This window comes from Lepus europaeus, chromosome 10 (assembly GCF_033115175.1).
Source record: "Lepus europaeus isolate LE1 chromosome 10, mLepTim1.pri, whole genome shotgun sequence".
NCBI classification, from domain to species: domain Eukaryota; kingdom Metazoa; phylum Chordata; class Mammalia; order Lagomorpha; family Leporidae; genus Lepus; species Lepus europaeus.
The window spans coordinates 83,154,760-83,178,371 of record NC_084836.1 but is presented as its reverse complement, the minus strand read 5'-3'; the positions used below and the strand labels follow the sequence as shown (position 1 = coordinate 83,178,371).

The window sequence follows — 23,612 nt, the reverse complement described above, 5'->3', positions numbered from 1 at the left end:
TGGCATGAGCCATTTCCCAGGACTCAGCCTGACCCTGTGTGGCCAGCGTGTGCGACAAGTGTCCTTCGACTCAGGATGAGCCTGGGGAGCCCAGGCGGGGATGCTGCTCGGGAGGCCGGCCCCACGCACCAAACCCCTCCTCGCAGAAAGCTGGAGCTAAAGATTTTCAGACTGGACTCAACACAGCTGCGTCCATGCTGGGTGCGGCGAGGCCCCAGAAAGCTGGGTCGTGGGATCAGATGCCATGACTGAAAAATGGGCTCAACTCGGCTGGCACGGCAGGGTGTTCCCTGCACACCCGTGGTGTGGCTCACTCGGACTGAGCTGCTGCCAAGATGAGGAAAACCCCCATAGGGCAAGGGACTTGCTGAGAGCCATGGGGTGACCACAGGAGTGCGCTCACAAGAGGGGAGCTCCTTGCACGCTGCCAGGGGAGAAGCACCCACCAGCCCCGGCAGCTACGTCGGTGGCGCCCCCTCTGCTGAGCTGCGCTAGCTTCTGGCAGGTGGCAGACGTCTCACGCACACCTACCCCCTGGCTGTCCTGGCTGTGCGGCGAGGGGGTCCCCAAGGCCACTCACCAGGGCGAGTTCGTCGCTCTGCTTCTGTGCTTCACTCTTGGCCGCGTCCAGCTGGGACTGAGAGTCCAGCAGCAGCTGCCTCAACTTGTGGGGAGAGGAGGCAGTCGGCATCCAGACACCAAGCCAGCACACCTACCGCCTGCCCCGGGCCCACCCGCTCCCAGGCTCAGGCCATGGGGCTGAGACTAACCCAGAGTGAGTGTGCCTGTTTCTGCTTCCCGCCTCTGAACAGTCGGAAAGCACCGACCAATTTAAACCCACTTCCCACCGGAAACATTAGCAAGCCAGGCTTGCTCCCACAGAGGGGGCACCTGGAAGGGCTGTGCCTCCCTCGGGGGCAAGGCTGGCACGGTGCCCGGCCCTGGCTTCAGGATGCCTTTCTGCAGCTCTCGTGGTCCAGCCAGGTATGTGCAGGGCCAGAGGCAAACGCCTCAAAACCCAACCCTGGAAGCTCGGGCCAAGAGCCGCACCCAGGGGCCAGGGAGGGCCCAGAGCCCAGGGGCCAGGGGCTGCTGGCGGGCGGGCAGACTCACCCCGGCCACTTCCCTGGCGTAGTTCTGGCACTCGGCGCTGGCAGCCGCCATGTGCTTCTCCAGCTCCGCCTCCAGATGCGAGGTGTGCTCCCGCACCTGGACAGATACAAGCCGACGTTAGGGCCGCTCTGGACCAACCCTAGCCGGTCGTGAGGAAAGCTTGGGGCCCATCAGCTATTGATTCCACCGAGGCCAGCAAGCAACAAGGCCGTGGCGAGAGGCCCTCTCCTGGAAACGGCACCCCAAGCCCCAGGACTGCCGAGTGTGGGTGCAGCCGGCCTCAGGACCCACGGAGACAAAGCGGGCGCTCCCTGGGTGGCTGAAAGAGCAGAGGGGCCCCCTTGGGTGCCCCCATTCCAATGGCCACGCACACACTGAGGACAAAGTCTCACGACTCGTGGTCCCTGGGGGCAGACACCTGCCGTGGCCCCATGGCTCTCTCTCGAGATGGAGCCGCTTGCTGGGCACGGCTCCCACCTACCTGATCTGAACTTTCAAGTTCTGCTTTGAGCTTCTCCACAACTTCTTCGAGATGTCTCACGGTGACCCGCGACTGCAAAGCCAGGGAAAACGCCTGTCACACACAGGCGCCTCGCCCGGGTTGGCAGGCTCCCAGGGGACCCCAAGACAAGCACGGGCCCTGGCTGCCCAACAGCCAACCCCCGGGCAGCGGGGGCCCTTGGGGATGGCAGTGCCGTGTTCTATGCCCTGACAGAGGGCAACGGTGACACCCAAGTCTCTTATCAACATTCCCCTGGGCCTCCGGAATCTGGGCCTGCCGGTGTCCTGGGTAGGTCACGTGTGACTTCTGCCTACCTTCTGCAGCTCCTCCTCTGTGGCGCCCACCTTCGCCTTCCACACCTGCTCCTCCTCCTCGACACTCTTCTGCAGGTCTTTGAGCATGCCCTCCTGGGTGGGGAGGGGATCGCGCTGAGGCAGGGCCCTCTCCTCCTCGGCCCCACCCCACACCGTGCCCCCAGCTCCTGTTGAAGGGGCTGGCACTGCCCTGCTCTGGCGCCTTGGTGTTAACTCGGGGAGGGACAAGGCCTCAGTCCTGGCCACCGTGCAGATGCTGCCTACAGGGCCGTGACTGCATGGGGCCCTGAGGCTTTGCCATTGGTGCCAGCCCCACCAGGGGCCCAGGACAGGCTGGGCAGAGTGAAGGGCTGGCCCTTGTACAGCTCCTGAAGTCCCGAGGAGCAGGGTTCCAGCCAACAGCCGGCTGCTAATTGCTTCCCGTAACCAAGTCTCTCTTCCGCAAGATCAGCCCCAAAGCTTCAGCTCAGGCCCTCAGAGAGTACCAGCAACAGCCATGGGGCTGGAGAGGGGAAGGGCATGCCTAGAGCCAGCCTGACACCACGCTGCCTTCCACCCTGCAGGGCCCAGACAGGGGTGGGGTCAGAGCAGAGAATGGCAGTCTTCCAGGAGCCACAGGATGTAAGGGGAGCCCAATGGCCTCCCCAGGGAAAAGCCCCCCATTCACAGTGGCCTCGTCAGCCACTCACCGTCTCTGCCAGGATGGTGCGGTACTGGTCGCACTCGGCCTGCAGTGTGTTCTGCGTCTCCTCGGCCTCCCGCAGCTTAGAGGCCAGGTCCTGGGGGGGAAGGGGGGGCGGTGCAGGGCCCGGTGAGCTGCCGCACCGCCGCAGCACCCTCCCCTCCTGCGACCAGGGGAGGGCCTTGCTTACCGAGGAGGGCTCCGTGGCAGCAGGAGGCTGCTTCAGCAACCCAGGGCCTCTCTCTCGGAGTTCCTGCAGCCACTCAGTGTAACTCTGCAACGAAACGCACAAGGTGGGCCTGGGGGCGTTCCCTGGGCACAGGGGACCGGGGGCCAGCCGCCCTCCTACCTGGTGTGCTGAGCCCGACAGCTCTGGCACCAGCGCAAGCAGGGCCTCCTTGGTCTGGGCCTCAGTCAGGCGAAGCTGCTTCTCCGATTCCTCCTGCGGGAGTGGAGGGTGGCGCTCAGCCCGAGGGTCAGGGCACCTGGGCAGGGGTGGCGGTGGGGCTGCTGGCCACCTGGGCTGACTTCAGCAGCCTCAGGAGAGGGACGAGAATCCAAGGAGAAGCCAAGGTGGCTCTGCAGGGATGACCGGGGCAGCGCTGTTTAAGCCCCGGCCTGTACTGGATCCATTTAAGCAAGACTAAGTGCTAACCAGTGGGGGGCAACAAGTGCTGGTGCCCAGGTTCAGTGCATGAGGGTTTTCTGAGTTCCCCATGACGGGGTGGAGTCACGGGTGTCAGGGTTGACAGAGGGGGACAGAACGGAAGAGGGAATGGGCGGTTGGTGCAGCAACTAAGATGGAGCTTGGGACGCCGGCACCCACATGGAGCGCCTGGGGTTGAGTCCCAGCTCTGCTTCCGACTCCAGCTTCCTGCTAACATACAGCCTGGGAGCAGCAGGTGGTGGCTCAGGCGCTTGGGTCCCTACTACCCACGAGGGAGTCCTGGTTTAAGTTCCAGGCTCCGGGCTCCAGCCTGGCCCCACTGGGCTGGCTGGGGACATTTGGGGAGTGTACCAGTGGATGGAAGATCTTTGTGCATCTCTGTCTCTGCCTTTCAAACAACATGGATGTTTTTGTTTTTACAAAGAAGGGCAGGAGAACAGCCACAGTCCACAATGTCTTGAAGAGCTGGGACGGTGTAGGGTCAGAGCAGAGAATGGCAGTCTGCCAGGAGCCACAGGGTGAGGGGAACCGGCCGGCCCAGAGCCCCATGGCCTCCCCAGGGAAAAGCCCTCCCCTCCCACACAGGTGTAAGGGAAAGGAGCAGAAGCAGCACTGAAGGGGCCACAGGGCACAGACCGGGATGGCAGCATCCTATGGACAGAAATCGGCGGCCCCCCTCCCAGGGGTGGGGGTTTCTGCCTAACAGGCAGCTTTATCTAATAACCTGCCCCCAGCAGACGGAACCCACCACTGGCCCTGTCACCACCCGGGCACAGCCAGGGACCCAGGAGCAGCACCAGGAACTCCAAGTGGAGTGGGGGTGATGGAGGCTAAACCCACCGTGCAGTGATCGGGAAAGCAGCGTGCAGCGGGCGCCAAGGGCAGCCCAGCCCCACCTGGCACCGCTGGTCTGGACTCACACCCCGGGGGTACACCCTGCCCGCCTCAGTCACCGTCCACAGGTATCGTGGGCAGCCTGCTGTGCACCCCTGCCCTCGGGACCCCCACGAGGCCCTGCAGTCGCAGCAGTCCAGGCAATCTGCAGACAACCTGGAGGCCCATTTGGGGCTGCTGCTGCCCGTGTGACTGCAAGTCAGGCAGGTGACACTGTGGCCACGGCTTCTGGTCTTGCCAGCTGCTCCCTGAGGTCACCTAGGGGCTAACAGCCCTAGTGGCCCAGCCCAAGGCTGCCCTTCCATCCTGCCTGGACTCCGGCTTCCTGGGGAACACTGCAAAGCTCCTGTTTCAGGCAGCACTAGGAAGGGTGTCCTTCAGAAAGGATGGGCACGGGTGACAAAGAGGGGCAGGCGAGGGCCGCAGCGGCCACTGCTGCTGGCTACATGCCCTGCATGCTGGCTCCTGTGCAGCCCAGGGCCGACACCGGGAGACAGCCAGTCTCCCCTCCCGGGCAGCACGGAGCGAGGGACCAAGGCGACTTCCCAGCGCCTGTGGCTTACTGAAAGCTGACCGAGTCACTGATGGGACTTCTGCGCCGTGATTGCAGAGGGCCCAGGGAAGAAGCAGGATTACCAAGTGTCACAGGACAAAAGGCGAGGCGTCGGAGACGGCTCAACAGCAGGCTCGCTCGGGCAGTGCGGGCACTGGGCTCCCAGCCCACGGCCTCTGTCTCCGCCCTCGCACCCTCACGGCAGAAGGCTCAGCTGACAGTCACACAAGGGTGGGTATCTTGCCCCTTCACCCGAAGAACAATGTAAAGAGGGGACAGACGGGTGGGAGAAGTGAAGAGGAGGAGACAGAGGGGCCGGGGCCCAGGGCAGATCTACATGATGCTCCAAGGCTACCCTGCCCTGTACGCAGGCCGCCTGCTCTGTGTGTCTGCCCGTGGCAGGCGGTGCTGCTGGGCGAGCGTGGGTTTGATGGGCAGGCCAGCCTCTGACCTTGGCCTGGGTCAGGGAGCGCAGCTTCTCCTCGCAGGCCCTCTCGGCCGAGGCCAGCGCCTCCATCGCCTTCCAGTTCTTCTCTCGGAGGTCCTGGGAGGGAGACACGGAGAAAGTCAGCGGCCAGCACGGCTCAGTCACTGGCGTGGCCAGAATTGCCCAGCAGCGCTCCGGGCCCCAAGAGGGACCCTCAAAGGGACAGCATGTTCACGTTCCAGCGGCTGTGGTGCGAGTCGGGCCCCAGGCAGAGCACCCCTTCAGGAAGGCTCTGGGGGAGGGGGCTCCGGCCACCACGCAGCCTGGGGGCCTCCCTGGGAAGCTGCCATGGCTGCACAGAGAAGACCCGTGGGAAGAGCAGGTGGGCAGTCTGTGGCTGAGGCCCTCTGTAGCAGTGCGAGCAGCAGCTGTGTCACCTGCCTGGCTGCTACATCCCCTACTCCCAGGCCACGTCCCAGGCCAGGCCCATCAGCACAGGGACGGCGCCACGCTTGGGCGGAGTCACTGGGCAGTGGGGTGGGGGGGGCACCCAGCAGCCTCCCGAGGCTGATCGCAGCCTCTCTCTGCCGGCCCAGCCCAGCTCAGCAGCCCCCACTCACGTTGTTCTTTCCTTTCTGCTGCTCCACGGCCTCCTTCAGCTCCGTGGCCTCCTTCTCCAGACAAGACACCTGGGCCTCCAGCTCCTTGAGGCTACGGGGACACGCTGAGGTCACTGCCACGGCTCCAAGTGTCCACGGCCCGCACGGTCCTGCCTCGGGCACGCCCCCTTCCTCAGCCCAGGCCACCCAGCACAGGCAAGGAGCACCTGTGAGGCGGGGCCAGTCAGCCAGGGACAGTCCCTCCAGCTGCCACCCTGCCCCTCCTGCCACAGCGGCCAGCACCGGATAAGCCCCGGGCAGCTAGATTCCCAGGACATTCTTGCCCCTTGAGCCGAGCCCTGCCGCCTGGTGTGTGGCTCCTGCTAGCTCTGGGCCTGCTGGGGACCACAGCACAGGCCAGCTGGCCCTCAGAAGACTCACGACGCAGTCACCACCCCACAGGGACCCTGAGCAACACTGCTCGAGACCCAAGACACCCCTGACTCCCTGCGACTGCCCTGCGGACTACCAGGGCCTGCGTCCAGGCCTGTGGGCAGCTACCCAGGGAAGCGAGCCCCAGAGGGGATGGCCGCCACAACAGGCACTCAGGTGTGGGCAACCAGGAAGTCCCCAGGAACAGCTGGGGCAGCTGACAGGAAGGGAAACACGGCCTGGCCAGCAGAGCAGTCGCTGTGTGGTGTGCTCGCTCCGCCTACTCGCGTGTCCCAAACGTCTGGTGCAGCAAGCAGCACGGGCGCCTCCCAAGGTCTCCCCTCTGGTTGTGCAACTACGTTCCTGCTTGGGTCACTGAGCTCAGTCCGTGGACCCCTTGCCTTGTGGAGGGGGAGGGACTTGACTGGCCAGCCCCCCTTCCCTACCAGGAGACGGCGGCCGGGCAGCCAGCGGCGGCCGGGCAGCCAGAGGCTCGGCTGAGTTCCACTCCTTGCAAGGGGCTCTTCTCTGCAGGCTGCCATGTCCCCGCCCAGACCTGTGCCACCCCTGGAAGGGGCTCTTCTGCCAGGGGACCCTAGAGGCCCCGTCTGCCAGGGCCCTCTGCCCTGCAGCTGAGATGGAAACAGGTGGACAGGAGCCCCGAGCGCCTCCCCTCGCCGGCTTACCGGGCCTGCTGCTGCTCCGCTTCTGCTCGGCTGGCCTGGAACGAGAGGCAGACAGCTCCTTGGTCTCCATGAGACTCACTGACAGAGGGACTGGGGAGGCAGGGGGAGCGGGGGCCGTCTGGGCACCCAGGGGAGCAGCTGACCTGGGCGTCCCGAGCCTGTCCCGCTTCCAGCAGGGCCTCGATGGACTGGATCCTCTCCGTGAGCTGGGAGTTCTCCGCCCTGGCCTCCTGGAGCTGCCCGTGGAGGCCGCTCAGCTCCTCACACTTGCTCTTCACCTCTGCTTCAGAGGACTGCAGTTTGCTGTGCAGCTCTGTCACAGGACAGGGAAGTGAGCGAGGGTCAAGGGCTGGACACACGGAGCACTGCCCCCAGGGGCTCAGTCCCCCGCTCCTGTGTGTGCTGCAGCAGGCTGCGGAGGGGGCGAGACAGACTTGGGAGCACCCGGCCTCATCAGCTGATACAGAAAGCCACCAGCAGCGCTGTCCCGAGACCCTCAGACCATGGACGGGGTCTCACTGACTTAAATGATGGCTTGCAACCGCACAGCCGGGGCAGTGGTGAGCACCCTGGCCAGAGGCCCCTAAAAAGCGCTCTGTGGAATCCAGCAGCCTCGTCCTCCTCCCAGCCCCGCCTCAGGCTCTGCCGCCGGCCACCTCCCAACGCAGCTCTGCCCAGGTGACTCCAACCCGGATCCCGGCCTCCCCGGCCTGCTCCTGGCTGCTCTGCTTCCCACCATCACCGCCTGCCAGGCCGGTCCCGTCCTCTCCAGCACTGCTTTGATGGCCTTGAGCCAACCCTGTCACTGGGGCCTGGGTGACCACAGGAGCCTCCTCCTGGGAGTCCCCCGGCCCCTGCACCCCTTCGGTCGACTTCCCACCAGCGCCAGAGTGACCAGAGTGCACATCCCAGCGTTCCTTTCCCTGGCCCCAGGCCCCACACTTCACAGGGCCCACGACTGGCCCACTGGGTTCCGGCAGGGCTTCTTTCCTGCACAGAACCCCAGCCCGGACCCCAGCCCAAGTGGGGTGCCGCCAGGGCACTGCCCTCACCAGCCACCCGCTGCTGCTGCTCCTGGGCCTTCTCGGCATCTGCCCGCAGGCTGGCGTGGCTGGTCTGCACGCGGCACAGCTCCCGGCTGACCTCGTCCAGGCGCTTCTGCAGGGCCTCCTCGCTCTCCTTGTGAGACACCTGGGGAGTGGCACACAGACCAGGGCACAGCTCTCACCCGGGCCACCCCTGCACCAGCAGAGCCCGCTGCAGTCTCTGGTGTGTCCAGGCAGAAGAGCACCCTTCCCAAATGCCCCAGAACCCTGCACCTTTCTCCCTGCCAGCATCCTCTCTGTGCGAGAAGAGCTGCCAAGGGCCTACGCTCCTTTCTCACTTCCATTCTGGGTTTCAGTGTTTCTCTGGTCAGGTGACCGGGGAATGTGTGCATGCTCTGGGAGTCCAAAGACTGCCTGAGTAAACAACACGTTGTCCAAGGCGGTCAACAGAGGAGCTGCCCCTCAGCCCTCGCGACCTCACGGGCTCCTTGCCACACCTCAGCTGGCATTCTGACGAGTGGTGTCGAGGCGGGGGTGGCTCCGGCACCTGAGAGGCCACCGGCAGCTCAAGGCCGAGGATACAGCGAACAGTGCCGTGGCCCTAGGGGCGCGTTAGGCCGTGCCGAGTTTCTGCACCAGCATGTAGCACGGGCCCTGCAGCAGCCCCCACCTCTTGTCTCCCTGGCTCCAGGGCCTCACAGCTGTGCCATGGTGGAGACAGGGCAGGGGTGCCCCGCACGTGCAAGATCCCCCGGTTGCTTCCTCCCTCTTTTTCTTTAAGAAGGACCGCGGCTAGCTCGGGCAGCAGGGAGACTGACCACACGTGTTTTTCCACTCGTCACTGGCCTCGATGAGGACACGGGTTCCAGCAAAAAACAAGCATGGAGAACCCCTCCTGCCTTTGGGACTTAAACCCAACTTAAAAGGAAACCTCACGCCCACAACACGGGACCTGAGATCTCAATTTGAGTGGGAGGAGAACGTGGCTAGCCCCGCCAGTCACACTGAATGCCAGGGCTACAGCATGGCCAGGCAGGCCAGCTAGGCCAGCTGGGGACGTTTACAGAATGCTCCCAGATTTCCGACACACAGCTCATCCCCCGAAGCAGCGAGCCGGGGACAGGCTGTCGGCACTCAGTCTCCACGGACGCTTTCTTCCAGGCAGGCCCTGCCAAGTCACGTGAGGGCCCAGGGCCACTCCCTGGGTGCTGGCGGCCACGTCTGGCCACGTCTGGCTGGCCCACAGCGACAGGGCTGCAGGTGAAGGAAGGATAGTCCTGGAACTTCTCTCGGGCATAGCCCAGAGGGTGGCACTTCCCACCCAAAGCTCAGTCTCTCCTGAGGCTTTCCTGACGGGGACTGGTCAAGTCCATGTTCCTGGCCTCCTTTTCTCCACAGCTGCCCTACGAGACGGTTGTTACTGTCACACCCACACCACAGGCAGAGAAACTGGGACTCTGAAACAACCTATTAGGAGGTGGCAGGGCTGGAAGCTCCAGCTCCAGCCCCGGACACCTTTAACACCTAACCAGGCCAGGCTCACCCCACTGGTTCCCAGTGCGCTGGTCTGGCTCTGTCTGCTTCATGTACACACAAGACGACTCCCAGCAGCCATCTCTCTTCCACCCAAGCCCCAGCTGCGTTTACGTCCGCCTTCTCTACTTCCCAGTGTACGCTCACACGTCAGGCTGAGTGTTCTGTGTCTGGAGTCCTGGTCCCTTCCACAGGACAGCCCCAGTGTCCCCAGCACGTCCTACAGCCTTTCAGTAATGGGAATAGAAAAAGGGTTGGAAGTCCCTGGCATCACCAGGATTTCTTTGCTTCCCTAAAAATTACCCCAGGGGCCTGTGCTGTGGCACAGCAGGTAAAGCCACTGCCTGCGATGCCAGCACCCCATACTGGCGCCAGTTCAAGACCCAGCTGCTCCACTTTCAATCCAGCTCCCTGCAAATGTGCTTGGGAAAGCAGCAGAGGCTGGCCCAAGTCCTTGGGCCCCTGCACCAACACGGGAGATCCAGAAGCTCCTGGCTCCTGGCTTTAGCTTGAACCAGCCCCGGCTGCTGTAGCCATTTGAGGAGTGAACCAATGGATGGAAGATTTCTGTCTTTCCCAGGCCACAGCAGAGAGCTGGATTGGAAGTGGAGCAGTCAGGACACGAGCCAGTGGCCATACGAGATGCTGGCACTGCAGATGGCAGCTTTACCCTCTACGTCACAGCACTGGCCCCTCATATAAATCAATCTTTAAAAAAAATTACCCCAGAGAGGGCCCGACAGCAGTGGGGGTGGGAGGTCACCAGGCTGGTAGGCGGCAAGGCGGGGGCTGAGGACGCTGCCCAGCGCACCGTGGGACGGGGGACAACGCTCCCGCCTCTGAAGGAGAAAGGGGACTGTCCCTCGAGAACAGGCTTCCAGGCCTGGTCCAGAGGCCGGCCGCAGGCTGTGTGTGCGGCTACTGCGGACCTGCAGCGCCACGGTGGCGGCGAGTTGGGAGGACACGCAGCTCTGCGGCCGCACGCTGCCGCTCAGGTCCTGCCTCTGCCACGTCCTGGCCGTGTGGGCCCGGGTAGTCGCTTAGCCTCTGGGCCTCAAACGTCCCTCTGGGGCAAATGCAGACCCCAGTTCACCTCCCTCACAGGGTTACAGCGGGAACTGGCTGAGTTCACGCCCACAGAACGCTCTGAATGCCGCTCAGCACGTGGGGAGCACCCACTTGTGCCAGCGGGCACTGTTACCAACAAGGCAGAGGTCACGGCCCTGCGCTGCACTGGCGAGCGATGACCCAGTGTGGCTGGCGGGGCAGCGAGTAGGGCACGGAGCTGGCCAGCCTCACTCACCTGCAGCTGCAGGACCTGCTTCTCGAAGGCAGCTGCCTTGGCCTCCAGGGCCTTCCGCTGCTGCTCCTCCTGCCGCCCGGCCTCCGACTTCTCCACCAGCTCCTTGCTGACCTTGCTGAGCTCCTGCCGGAGCTTGGCCAGCTCCGCGTTCTGCCTGCAAGACAGAGACGGCCTCAGCACTGCGGGCCGCCACCCAGGAGTTCTGAACGCCTCCAAGACGTGGGGCCTGGGGCGAGCACCATGCGTCCAGCAGAGCAAGGTGCCAGCTCCAGCCAGGGGGCGCTGCAGGCCGGAGCACTGAGGGGACACCAGGCCACCCGGCAGAAGGCAGCAGCTCAGAACCCAGACAGGAGAGGAAAGCCCAGGACAGGGCTCTGCACGGGTAGGCGGCAGAGCCGCGTGGGGCCTGGGCACGGCCACCACACCGACCACACATCCAGCAGGAAGCTGGAGCGCACCCCCGCCGTGTCATGCAGCACACGTGGCTCACTTGCTCTCCACCTGGCTGGTGGCCTGGTTCAGGGCGTCCCTCAGGATGGAGTTCTCCTGCTGCAGCCGGGCCAGCTGCGTGTTGGGGCCGTTCTCCAGCTGCTCCTGAAGAGTTCGGATCTGGAAAGGCATCGGGGTAGGGGGGGCATCAGAACACTGCCTGGCCTTGCAGAGAACTGGGTTCTGGATGGGGAGGGGGGAGGTCACACGATAGAGAGACCTCCCCCCAGAAGGAGCCCCCTGCACCCCAGGCAGGCTGGGAGGGTGCCGTGCAGCAAGAGGCCCGAACGCCAGTGGCAGGGGCTTGAGGCCAAGTGTGACCCACCCCCAGCCACTCGCCTCCTCTCCTCTCACTGCTCACGGCCTGCCTGGGGTTCACTGCTGAGGCCACAGCCTGACACGCCCCGTGACGTCTGTCACCCAGGGTTGACTGTGCTGAGATGAAGCACACGACCACAAGTCACAGCCTGTAGCTGCCCCGAGGAACACTCCCTTCCTGCCCTCTGACCTCCCATGAGCCTCCTGAGCCGAGCAGCAGGGCAGAGGCACGGCCACAGCGAGGAGAGCTCGGGTTCTGTGAGATAAGGATCAGGCTCTGACTACAGAGCCAGCTGGTCTGGACAGGCAGCTGCCTGGCGCTGGCCTGGGGCCCCTCGCTGCAGCACTGGGACTCTTTTTTAAAGATACTTATTTATTTATTTGAAAGGCAGGATGACAGAGAAGGACATGGACACACACATACACATACATACAAAGTGAACGCCCACTGGTTCACTCCTCATACGGCCAGGTCAGGGCCAGGCTGAAACCACAAGTCAGGATTCCCACTGCACAGGCGCCCAGGAGGTGGGGACACGGAACTGGCCTGCTGGAAGTTTCGCTCTTTAGGAGAAAGTGCTCTTTAAATTGTAATTTACACTTTCCTGGTTATTAATGTCACACACACAAACACACTGGGGCCGGTGCTGTGGCATAGTGGGTTAAAGCCCCAGCCTGAAGTGCCGGCATCCCATATAGGCGCCAGTTCGAGTCCCTACTGCTCCACCTCCAATCCAGCTCTCTGCTATGGCCTGGGAAAGCAGTAGAAGATGGCCCGAGTCCTTGGGCCCCTGTACCCATGTGGGAGACTGTAAGGAAGCACCTGGCTCCTGGCTTCAAATTAGCCCAGCTCTGGCCGTTGCAGTCATTTGGGGAGTGAACCAGCAGATGGAAGACCTCTCTCTCTGTCTCTCCCTCCCTCTCTCTGTAACTCTTTCAAATAAATAAAATAAATCTTTAAAAAAAATTAAGAAACATACGCCTAGTGGGCTGACACAGTCCAGCCAGATGTGACAACCCCTGGCCCCTCCACACACTACACAGACCCCACCAAGGGCATCCTTATCTCAAGTGCAGGCCGCGCCTTGCCAGGACCTGAGACTCCCTTCCCTGGGGGCCCGAGGCCACTACCCACCTTGCCCTGCAGCTGCTGCACCTCCTTCACGTGCTCACGGTAGCTGGCCTGCATGCGCGCCTGGACAGCTGCGATCTCCTGCTCCCGGGCCACCAGCTGCTTCTTCACCTTGGCCTCCCCGGCTGCTGCCTTGGCCTTTTCTGCTGCCATCTCCTGGGAAGAGAATAGCAAAGGAGCCAGTCAGGCCCGCGGGGGTAGAAGTAGAGGCACCCCCAGGGTTGGGAGGAGGCTTGACATCCCTCCTGCCGGCCAGAGCCACCAAGGGACCCACCAGCTACAGCTACAGGAGAACACCAAGAGACAAGGGATCCTGGGAAATCCTGCTGGCTGGGTGTGGGCTGATGCCAGGCCTTGGCTGCAGTGGAACCGTATAGACCCGCACCATCCTTGGGCCCTCGGGCATCAGCTCAGCCCCTCTCTGCTGACAGCACCCCAGTGTGCCTCAGTCCAGGCTCCCATAGCCCACGTCCCCTCAGCGCTTCTGTCGGGCCTGAGAGGCAGTGAACCTTGGTGGCTGGGATGGGGATGAAGACATCATTGCTCAGGGCCAGCCCCATGACTGCAGGGCCTAGACACTAGAGCTGTCATTCTTCCACCTCAGCCCAAGGGAACGTGTGCTCCAGTCAGTGCCACATGCCCAGTCTGGGGAGCAGAGCACAGGGGCAGCAGGGTTGGCCGCGGTTTGAGTCACCCCAGAGCTGCAGCACTGCACAAAGCTCGAGGGACAGCAGGGGTGACAATCTGAGGAGGGACAGTGAACGTGCTCCCTGTCTCTGACCAAGCTGACACCTGCCTGGTGTGCACACACCACGGGCACAGCTCCTCTGGGCAACCGGGAAGCCAGCGTCCCACGAGATCCAGGGCGCCCCTTCCCTGCCCAGTCAGAGGAGCAGAGGAGAGGGACCAGGCTGCGAGGGAGGCCCATCCCCAAGCAGATGCGCCCCTTCCTCAGACAGCAGGGCCCGGGGAGGGTGGGGCTGATCGGGCTGGCGCTGGTACTGGTGTGGTTCTGTGCACTGGCACTCCCAGGACCAGCTGGCAGCCGCCACCCCGCTTTTCAAAGGCAGCCCTCCTTCCGGCTGTGCTCAGGTGAGCCTGCAGGTCCGCCCTCTCCAGCAGTGGGAGGGCATCACCAGCATTGCGCCCACTGCGGACAAACCATATTCAGCGGATTCTTTCTCACATGAGGACTACAGTCTCCACTGCAAGCGGAGGCCGCTGGGCTTCGGAGAGGACAGACGAGACCAGGCCTGGGGAACAGCCGGACCTGGGAAGGTGCAGTCCAAGAGGTCTCAGGAGGGGCAAGGAAGGCCAATACCCTCCTCCGTCCAGGGAGGTGACAGGGGCCTCCTTCAAAGCAGGCCCAGCGTGGGCAGAGCAGGTGCAATGCGGAAGGCGAAGCCTTCACGCACCACCAAAGTGGGAGGGCTCCTCTCTGTTCCAGGTTCCCCCACACCAGCCCCTTCAAGTACCTGGCCCAGCCTCAAGAAAGAAGAAACCAAACCTGGAGAGCCCCAGCACGCCAATGGCCACATAGAGGGAGGGGTGTCCTCTGCCCACCTCTGTTCTCTACACCAGACACCCTTTCCCAGCCTGGGCAGGACTCATGTGGTTCTTGGTATCCACCAGGCTCAAGGCATGTGTGTCCTAACCTCCTGGGGTTCAGGGTCCTGAGACTACCAGAATCCAGTGTGATTTTCCCCCTCCTAGGTTGGCTGTTGGCTGTTTTGTGGAGGGCAGAGAGAAGTCACTTCATCTTCAGCACGTTTGTTTAGTTCTGTGGCCTCTTTTAAGACCTCAGAATTCCAGGACTCTCGTTGCACACCCCGCCCCTCCACCCCGGCCCCTCCTGTGAAATTCTGACTTTGGTAACAAGGTTTGGACTGGTTTCCCAAAAAGCTGTCCTGGTGGTGGAGGAGTGGGAGCCTCCACATGGAGCCCAGTCTTCCTTGGCTGGGCATGGTGATGAGGCCTGGCACCATCACTGAGCAATGACTCTGCCTCCGCTTTCTCTCGGGCACGTTCCCAGCTTGGCAGGGCTCTGCCTGGTGCAAGCTTCAGGCCCAGGGCCTTGGCCGTTCGACTAAGCAAGGGTGGGTAGAGGCATAGCCTGCAGGTAACCTCTACCCAGAGGCCTGACAACTGGAGCTCCTCCCATCCTACCCTGAATACCTCCTCCCCAAGGGTCCTGGAGCCCCAGGGCTCCTTAGGCGCGCTCCCTAAAGCCCAGCATCCACGTGTGGCTCAGGACAGAGGCCCTGGCGACGTGGACTGCAGTGCCCAGGAAGATGATTATTGCAAAGGCTTCCAAGAAGGCTGAGCCTCCTTGGTGATGTGGCGGGAGCCCTTGCCAGGATTCACAGCATCCAAGCTCTGGGTCCTGCAGACGCTCACGGGGCCTAGACAGAGCTCTCGGGATGCCCGAGCCCATTACCCCCAGCGGATGGGACCTGGACTGGTCTTTGAGCCTCATTTGCTAGGACTTCATGTGGGAAGCACCGAACTATCAGATGACGGCCCCACGAAACAGAATTAACCAAACCCCTCCAGTTCAACTACACAACTTTGCTACTGGGACCCAGCAAGCCTGTGAAAGGTCCTGGCCCTCTCACCAGCTCCTGCTGGGGATTAAGGCCAGAGGAACATGGCCCTTGTCACGCGTCAACTTCCCTCCAGAGTGCTGGGCTGGGGACAGGGCACTACAGTGAGAACACGCTGGTTCTGCTCAGGGCTCTCAACAGAAAGCTGCCACGGCCCACGGTGCACAAATCCCAGGAGCACAATGGATGCCAGCTACTCCCAGGAAATGCCAGTGAAGGCCTGTTCCCTTAGCTGGGGGCAGCCGTGGGCCCCGGTCACCACTTGCTCATGGATGGCCTGGCAGGCTGGGCTGGGCCAAGAGGCCAGAGAAGGCTTGCTGCATGGGGTCCACGGCCCAACAGGAGCCACATACAGCATGCCTGATGGGAATGAGGACCTCCGTGTGGGAAGAGCCTAGGGAGCTCCAGAAGGCTCCAGAGTAAGAAGGCAATGTGCAGAGCCCAGCAGAGGAGGGCACCCGAGGGCAAGAGAAGGGCAGGAGACAAGGCCCAGGGAAGTGAGAATGGGCGCTGCTTGTCTGCAGACAGCAGCATGGGCACGGGGGAAAGGCCAGAGGCAGAGCGGGCGGGCAGGCGGGGAGGCGGGGCTGAGGCCTGGGAGCTGAGCAGAGCTGGAAGGGGTCCTCGCAGGGCCACAGCAGCCTCCGAGAGTGTGGACGTCCTCAGGCTGCTGGGAGGAAGCTGTGGCAAGAGTGCAGAGGGCCCTGGCTGCACAGGCCTTTAAACCTTTGCTCGCCTTGGAGCCACGACCTGGCGCTGGAATGCGGGAGGCAGTGGAAAGCAAAGGCTTCGCTCCAGAGCTCATAGCCCGTGATGTCTCCTACTGCCCCGCACAGACAGGGCGGGGCTGCTGGCCTGGTGAGCTGTCTGTGTTTGCTGCCATCTTGGTTTTGGAAATCAAACCACACGGTCAATTCTGAGCACAGGCGCCCGGTGACCAGCATGGGGGCCCCGTCTCCTGGGCTTCCTTCTAGAGGGGACGTCCCCCCCCTTACACCTTACAGAGGGCCACGCGTCACCGCCAGAGGCCACTCTGCGCAGGAGGGGCAGACAGGCGTGACCCTCGAGCAGACTTTGTGGGGTCACATTTTCACAAGGCTCTTTGTTCACAAAGATAGGGAAACAAGACTTAACAAGGGACAGCAGGGCCTGTACCTTGTTGAGCTCCCTCAGTTTGCTCTTGGCGACGGCCGCGTCTTCCTGCTCCGTGGCCAGCAGTTTCTCCTTCTCTTCCAGCTGTCGTTTCAGAATAGCCACGGGGTCGCCCTTCTGAGTGGCCTGGAAATGCCCACCAGAGCTTTATAAACAGAGGAGACAGAGAGACCCTGGGCTCGGCCCCCCACCTCAGCCATCAGACAAGGGCAGAGCCCGAGTGCCGGCTGGAGGGGGAGTGCATGCTTCAACACGGGCGTCCCGCCTGACTCTGGAAGCTGCCCCAGCCACGCAGGTAGACATGTCCCTGGGCAGTTCTTGCAAGTGTGGCCATTTCCAGCCCCTCCGAGGGACATCTAGACTTCGTTTCTGGCTCGGAGTCACCCCTGAGCTGGTGTGAGCAGCCTGAAGGTAAGGGAGATGGTCCCTGGGTTGGTGGCCTGAGCTGAGCCTACCTCTTCCTGCACTCATGTCCAGGAGGCCCCCGCTCCCTGGGCAAGGAACCCCCAGCAGGGCTGACAGTAATCACGATTGGAGTCATGCCTCAGGGCAGGGCTCCCCAGCACAAAATTCTCCAGCAAAATTACTCTGCATCCTGACTCTGGGTTTAAGGAACAAACAGGTACACAGGACTTCCTGGCTTCACTGGCCGGAGGGCCAGGGATGGAGCTAGCCTCTGGATTTGCATCTGACAGCAGGGGTGCTTTTGGGCTCATCAAAGGGTTCCCTCACATATGCTATGCCCCACAACTTCCTCACTGCTCCTGGAGCTCTGGCTGCAAACCAATGGGGCCCCAGTTCCTGTGTACTACCCCTGCTACCTCCCCAGAGGCCCCTGTAACAGTCTGCAGCGGCTCCTTCACAGCCTCTCAGGACCCTGCCCAGAAGAAGTGCAGGCTGTTCTGTGAACATTCTCTCCACAGCCTAGCAGGTGGGTATGGCCAGCCCAACAAGCATCCCCCGCTGGGGAGTTGGGGCTCCAGGGCCAGGGAGGCAGAGGAAGGGAGGGCTAGACTGCCTTGACCAGCTGCAGGGGCCTCACAGCATGACCAGGGGAGGGGGCCCACCTTATGCCAGGTGTCCTGAATGATGCCTGCCTTCTCGGACAGGATCTCGATGAGCCGCTGGGCCTCGCCCTCGTTGAACACCATGCTTCCAACCGTGGAGACCAGTGTCTTATAGGGCAGGTAGAGAGGGCTGTCAGAGTCCGGGGGCCCTGTGCCGTGAGAGCAGAAGAGCAGGGACTTAACACCCACATGAAAATGCCCGCCACAGCTTTGAAGCCCCTCCCTCACTGCCCCGTAGGGCCGAGGAGGAGGACTCTGCCTGGCTGGAGCAGCAGGCTGGGTGCGTAGGCAGGCTCTGGGGGCCTCTTGCTCTTAAGGGGCCCCTGCACCAGCCTCTGATCTTGCCCAGAGAGGTCTCAGCCTGGGCTGAGAGCAACCAACCTCCTTTGTTAATCACAGAGTAGAACTCCGCGAGGCACATTTCCCCGAGATGGCTTCTCTCTCCTTCTTTTCCCAGCAATGCCTGGGCCCAGTTCTCCCCTGCCTGGCTCAGCAAGGTTCCCCCAACCTGGCCATGACCAAGCCCCACGGCCCTGTGGGCCCTGCCTGACCCCCCAAATCCATCACTCACCACACACGTGCAGAGTCATTGGAGAAGAACAGAAGGCAAGGGGAAGCTGCTTCCTGCACATCCTGGCCCAAACTCCCTATTCCCAACCCCCCTGGGGCAAGTTCAAGCACAGGTCTGGGGAAGGGGAAGCCTGGGCCAGTGACTGCCTGGAGGACACAGCCATTTGCCAACCACCAACAGCCTCCTCTGAAAACCTCCCCCCACCTCCCCCACCCCCAGCCAGTTCTGCCCTCACTGTGGCTCTCAGGAAGCCTTGAGGGTGCGACAGGGCAGACTGATGAAATGAACGCCCAGGCAGTCATCTCTGTCCAGGCCACATTTGCATCATGGCTGAATGACAGGGCCCAAAACAAGTGGAGACAAAGCAAACAGACCGGCCTGCCCCTTCAGCTAAGCCCACCTCAGAAGGGCAAGGACTGGGGGGGCAGTTTCCATAGCAACCCCGAGTTCTCTGGCTTGTCACAATATTTCCACTGCCTCGTCACAATATTTTCATGGCAAGTTGAAGCATTTAGCATGATACCTCGGCAAGGGGAGTGTGGGGCATGGGCGAGCTGCCTGCTATGAGCACCTCTGTAACAGAACTCGGAGAAGTTCGGCGGATTAAACAGCCGCGCTGACACTGCAGGCGTCGCGGGCAGGGGATGGAGGAAGCCCCCCTTCTTTCTCGTTGTGGCATCCTGTCCACGTTCTGATATAAAACGGTTCGTGGTAAGCGTCTGCTCTCTGCAGGAGAGTCTGAGCACAGCCCGCCACGAGGAAAGCCCACGCGGGCACTCACCCTGGAAGCAGCCCCATGGCCTTCCCTCCTGCCCACAGGCTTCCAGGAGAGGGAGCCTTGTGTCGGAGACACCACCGGAAACGCAGCCTGGACAGGAAGAGCGCGTGGCCTGTGGCCTGCTGACGCCTGCAAAGGTCACCGAGCCCACAGCAAGGCTGCTGGGACTGCAGTGCTACAGGTAGGATGCACTCAAAGGCTTGGTCAAAGAATAAACTCTCTGTAGTGATGTCATATACTGACTGCATGCTGCAACAGTACTTCTGATCAATTGGCTTAGGCAAAAACACGGCATTAAAATGGACTCCATTTGTTTCTGGCAGCCCTGGTTCACGTGGCTGAGATGGTACACTGCAACCACAGGCTGCTCTACCCCCTCCCAACCCTGCTGAAATCCTGGTGGCACCTGTCCCTGCAGGGGCCACAGGCGGTGGAGGGCTCTGGCCTCTCTCACGCTCTCCCCACAAGGTGCCCCTTCCAGGCCTTATTCGACTTGGCTTCCTGCACAAGTACCACCTGGCCCACTGCTCTCTGTGGTGCCTCCACAGCTGTATGCTTCCTCCAGCATCCGCTGTCCAGTGTTTCCAGGGTTTTCTCTGAGAGTGGCATTTTTAGACATCTTTATTAAAGCTTGCTAATTTAATTAAACTTCATTAATATTTTAATTTAAAAACAAAAAAATTGTACTCAAAACTACATAAAGTTTAATTCCCCTCTGCCCACTCAACACCCCCCACATAAACTTGCAGAACCTTCTCCATGCTACTGCCTACACTTATCTTTAAAATTACTTTTTAAGAACCGTAACTTCGGAGCTGGCATTGTGGCGTAGTAGGCTAAGCCTCCTCCTGCAGTGCTGGCATCCCATGTGGGTGCCAGATTGAGTCCTGGCTGCTCCTCTTTTGATCCAGATCTCTGCTGTGGCCTGGGAAAGCAGTAGAAGATGGCCCAAGTCTTTGGGTCCCTGCACCTGTGTGGGAGACCTGGAGGAAGCTCTTGGCTCCTGGCTTTGGGCCCAAGTCTTTGGGTCCCTGCACCTGTGTGGGAGACCTGGAGGAAGCTCTTGGCTCCTGGCTTTGGATCAGCCCAGCTCTGGCTACTGTGGCCATCTGGGGAGTGAACCAGTGGATGGAAGACCTCTCTCCTTCTCTCTCCTTCTGTCTGTAACTCTATCTCACAAATAAATAAATAAATTCTTAAAGAAAAAACCAACCCATAACTCTACAAAAGTATTTTTCATGGAATCATTTAGGTAATGACTGTGTCACCTTTACTGTCCCCAAATCATGGACTATGAAACCAAAATAAAAAAGAAAAGTGCTCACAAGCAGGAAGCAGAACTCCTGGGCCCCTGGGTAAGTCACATTTAAATAAGGCAGTAACAGCAACACCTGCTCACATGTCTCATGCATACCAGGAGGCATACCGGCAGCTCCGTAATCCCTGGTACTGTGAACCCTTAAGGTACTAAGATTTGTCAACACTCAACATCTAATCTGTAAAACCACAGACCGAAAAGAGCCCAGGGCAGTAAATCCCACAGGTCAGCTCACTGCAGGAGCAGACAATGCAGGAGAGACAGGGGCTGAGTCTCACCGTGACAGCGTCGTGCAGACCCCCACCCCAAAGAGGGCACGGTGACACCCAGAGGGGCCCTGGACACATTATTTCATTCCCAGGCAACATTCCCATGGGGGAAGTTGAGCCAGAATCCTCAGTTCTGCGGACTTGTCCATGAGACTGGGAATGAGTTTTATGTGCATCTCTGACCTTTAGTGCTGTCAGCTAATTCCATCAAAAAACTAAAGAAATGAATAAAACTGAGGGGCTGTGAACACACACCCCATGGATGGTGTCTGGTCTGGTCGGCAGGTGGCCTGGGCTCTGTGGCTTTCCACCTGCATGCCGCTGGACAAGGGGCTTATTAACCGTCTTTGGTCTCAGTTCCCTTGTCTGTGAAGTGGAGGTGTCACCTGTCCCCCCTCACATCCTAGCTGCAGAGATTAAACTGCAACACGCTTGGGACAACGCACGGCAGAAGGAAGCAACGGGGCCAGCCTTCAAGGCCCAACAAGAGGAAAGGCCCAGACCCTGACCCCTCAGGATGGACAGCTAGGCGCTTTCCCTGCTCTCACAGATGGAATGGAAAAGGCAGGCAAGGCTGGCACTCCAGAGCAAAGTCTGCCCAGGGCTGTGGCCAGGACAGAGCACTGGAGCCTGCGAGCCTCTTGCTCTGGCCTGGACACCACTGTCCTCACTCAAGATGCTCAACAGGCAGCTCTTTAGCTAAGAGAAGCCCTGTGGCTCCTAGGACTCCCAGCCCAAAATTACACAGTGGCTCGGGTAATGTGCATTATGCCCCAAATTTCAAAATGATGCTATGCTCCCTTTTGCAAGCACGCTGGAAGCTTAACCCTAAAATTAAACTTGCCACGCAAAGAGGCATGCAGGAGTGTGTTTCCTTCTCACTGTTAACCATGGGGCCCTTCAGAGAGAATGTGCTCTCCGCCTACATAATTATCAGGTTCCCAATGGCCAGCTCTCAGCCCTAAGAGGAAGGTCTCAACCGTAAGGGACGTAGGAGGCTCTGCAGCCCAGCACTGGCTCAGCAGCTGCCCCGACAGTGTCCAGCTACTGAAGGCCTGGCTCACTCAGCCAGCAGCGCAGGCATCGGAACCGTGCCAGGACTGCTCCGATGTCCGTGGACAGCTACTGGTGAACAGTGGGGATTATCGCCTCGGGCCCAGGATGGGCCCATGGAAAAGCTCCAGCTCCACAGCAGCTGCCACTCAATGTGCCCAGCAGCCATGCTTGGAGCAGGCAGGTCTAGCGGGTCTCCACAGTAGTATGCACCTACTGTGTACCTGGGAGTCTGCAAAATGCTAAGCCTGGAAAGGTAAGCTAGGAAGGCAGGACTGCAGTTGAGAGACGCAGAGGACACAGGACAATAGAGCTATACGGAGGGAGTCCAGGCAAGCAGCACAAGGGCTTTAAGCAGGAGCCACACACATAGCCATGGAAGGAGGCAGCGAATGGGCTTCGGGAAGGGACGTGGTACAGGAAAGGAGTCGAAGCTCGCAGGACTGGCTGGTCAGACTCCCACAGGCAATGGAGTAGGTCCCAGGCATCCTGATTTCATCCTGTAGGTGAAGAGCGATGCCTAGGAGGGAGCGAGGTTTGCATTTAGGGGAACGTGGTTTCAGGACACCCAGAGGGATGAGGCCAGAGGCAGCACTCCAGGCAGGAGGCCAGGACCATGGGCCAGGCCGGAGTATTCAGGAGGCCAAGGTGGTAGGAAAGGTGCAGGGGTCAAGCCAGGGACTCTGACAGCGGAAGCTGAGGCAGCGCCTGGTCTTCACTCATCTTCCTAGGGTGAAGGGGCCACCCTGGAGAGCGTGGGTCCCCACAGAAAGGAATCTGAACCCAGACTCAAACAGCTTCCACGGCCTGCCATCCCCAGTCACCCAGCCAAACACAGTCTGCTGCAAAAAGGCAAAGGGCCAGGACCCCCGGGAGGGGCTCCCTGTGCTCCTAGAAGCCCAGCGCTGCACAGGTAACCACCAGCGTCTACAGCTGGAGATTCAGAAATGTAAGACAAGGCCCCTACTCCTGCTGAGCCCAAGTTCCGACGGCTTTCCTCCTGTGTCAGAAGCAGCTCCCTTCAGGGTTCCTGTCTGCAGGACCAAGGGGCTCTGGCCAACATCACGGCCAGCCTCGCCCCGACTGCACCTCTGCGGTCTGTGGCTGTGAAGGGTCCCAAGCCATGAGGACAGCAACCTGTACAAAGTCCTGGCAGGTAGCAGAGCTGCCAAATGTGCCGGGAGGCATCGTGAGTCCTCCCCACTCCATCCTCCTCTCACCGCTCACCTGCCGGCAACCCAGGCAGGCCCAGGGCAGCACGCCAATGGCCACCTCCAAACCCAGCCCAGGCTATGAAGTCCAGCCCACTTGGAGCTGGGAGGCATGGCTGCCCTTGACCCCCGACTGCCACAGCCATCCCCCCTGGAGTTGTAAGTGTGCTGGAACTAAGTACAAATCACGTCTACAACAACCCGTGTCTGGCTCCTCTGGCTGCACAAAGAACACAGTGTGCAGAACTGGGTGGCTGCACGTTGACAGCGTCTCATGGAGTTTAAAAGTGCCGAGCGGAGTGAATGACTTCACTGCTTTGTTGCTTCCCTCAGTTCCAACAAAAACAAATGCATGCCCAGGGGAAACTCATGTCCCAGGTTTGTTTGTTTTTTACAAAAAGACAATCTCTGGAGGAACAGGGGGTGAGACCCTTCCTTCTCAGGCACGTGGGGACCCGAGATAGACAGCCCTAGGCTCCCTGATCCCCAGGGCCTGGGGCTGCCATGGGGCTCTGGCGTTGCTGTATTCAGGTGGCTGAAGGAAGGCTTCTAGAAGAATCATCTAGTGGCCGCTCACACTGATGCTTGGCTCACTTCTCTAGGGGACTTTGTGTTCTCCTTTTAAAAGGAGCAGAGGGATGGGGGCCGGTGCTGTGGTATAGCAGGTTAAGCTGTGTCTGCAGTGCCGGGATCCCACATGGGCGTGGGTTCGAGTCCTGGCTCTCTGCTTCCAATCCAACTCCTTGCTAATGGCCTGGGAAAGCAGGTCATGGAAAGAAGATGGCCCAAGTCGTTAGGCCCTTGCACCCATGTGGTAGATAGTGAAGAAGCTCCTGGCTCCAGTTCTGGCGGTTGCAGCCATCTGGGGAGTGAACCAGCGGATGAAAGATCTCCCTGTCT

The 23,612-nt window shown here is 60.9% G+C and overlaps 1 protein-coding gene across 4 annotated transcripts in view; it reads right to left on the bottom strand.

Annotated features, from left to right (window-relative positions):
- Positions 1-23,612, bottom strand: part of RRBP1 (ribosome binding protein 1) — a 64,413-nt gene that overhangs the window by 2,984 nt on the left and 37,817 nt on the right. For all 4 annotated transcript variants that reach the window (XM_062203831.1, XM_062203830.1, XM_062203829.1 and 1 more), the window contains 17 exons: positions 17,513-17,661; positions 16,449-16,571; positions 12,694-12,846; positions 11,242-11,360; positions 10,752-10,905; positions 7,922-8,060; positions 7,013-7,182; positions 6,870-6,904; positions 5,773-5,863; positions 5,177-5,269; positions 2,961-3,053; positions 2,802-2,885; positions 2,619-2,708; positions 1,930-2,022; positions 1,595-1,666; positions 1,114-1,209; positions 581-664 (listed from right to left, as the gene is read on the bottom strand). In XM_062203831.1, coding sequence (XP_062059815.1) covers positions 581-664; positions 1,114-1,209; positions 1,595-1,666; positions 1,930-2,022; positions 2,619-2,708; positions 2,802-2,885; positions 2,961-3,053; positions 5,177-5,269; positions 5,773-5,863; positions 6,870-6,904; positions 7,013-7,182; positions 7,922-8,060; positions 10,752-10,905; positions 11,242-11,360; positions 12,694-12,846; positions 16,449-16,571; positions 17,513-17,661 — 1,838 coding nt within the window. The remainder of the gene's footprint in view (positions 1-580; positions 665-1,113; positions 1,210-1,594; positions 1,667-1,929; positions 2,023-2,618; positions 2,709-2,801; positions 2,886-2,960; positions 3,054-5,176; positions 5,270-5,772; positions 5,864-6,869; positions 6,905-7,012; positions 7,183-7,921; positions 8,061-10,751; positions 10,906-11,241; positions 11,361-12,693; positions 12,847-16,448; positions 16,572-17,512; positions 17,662-23,612) is intronic.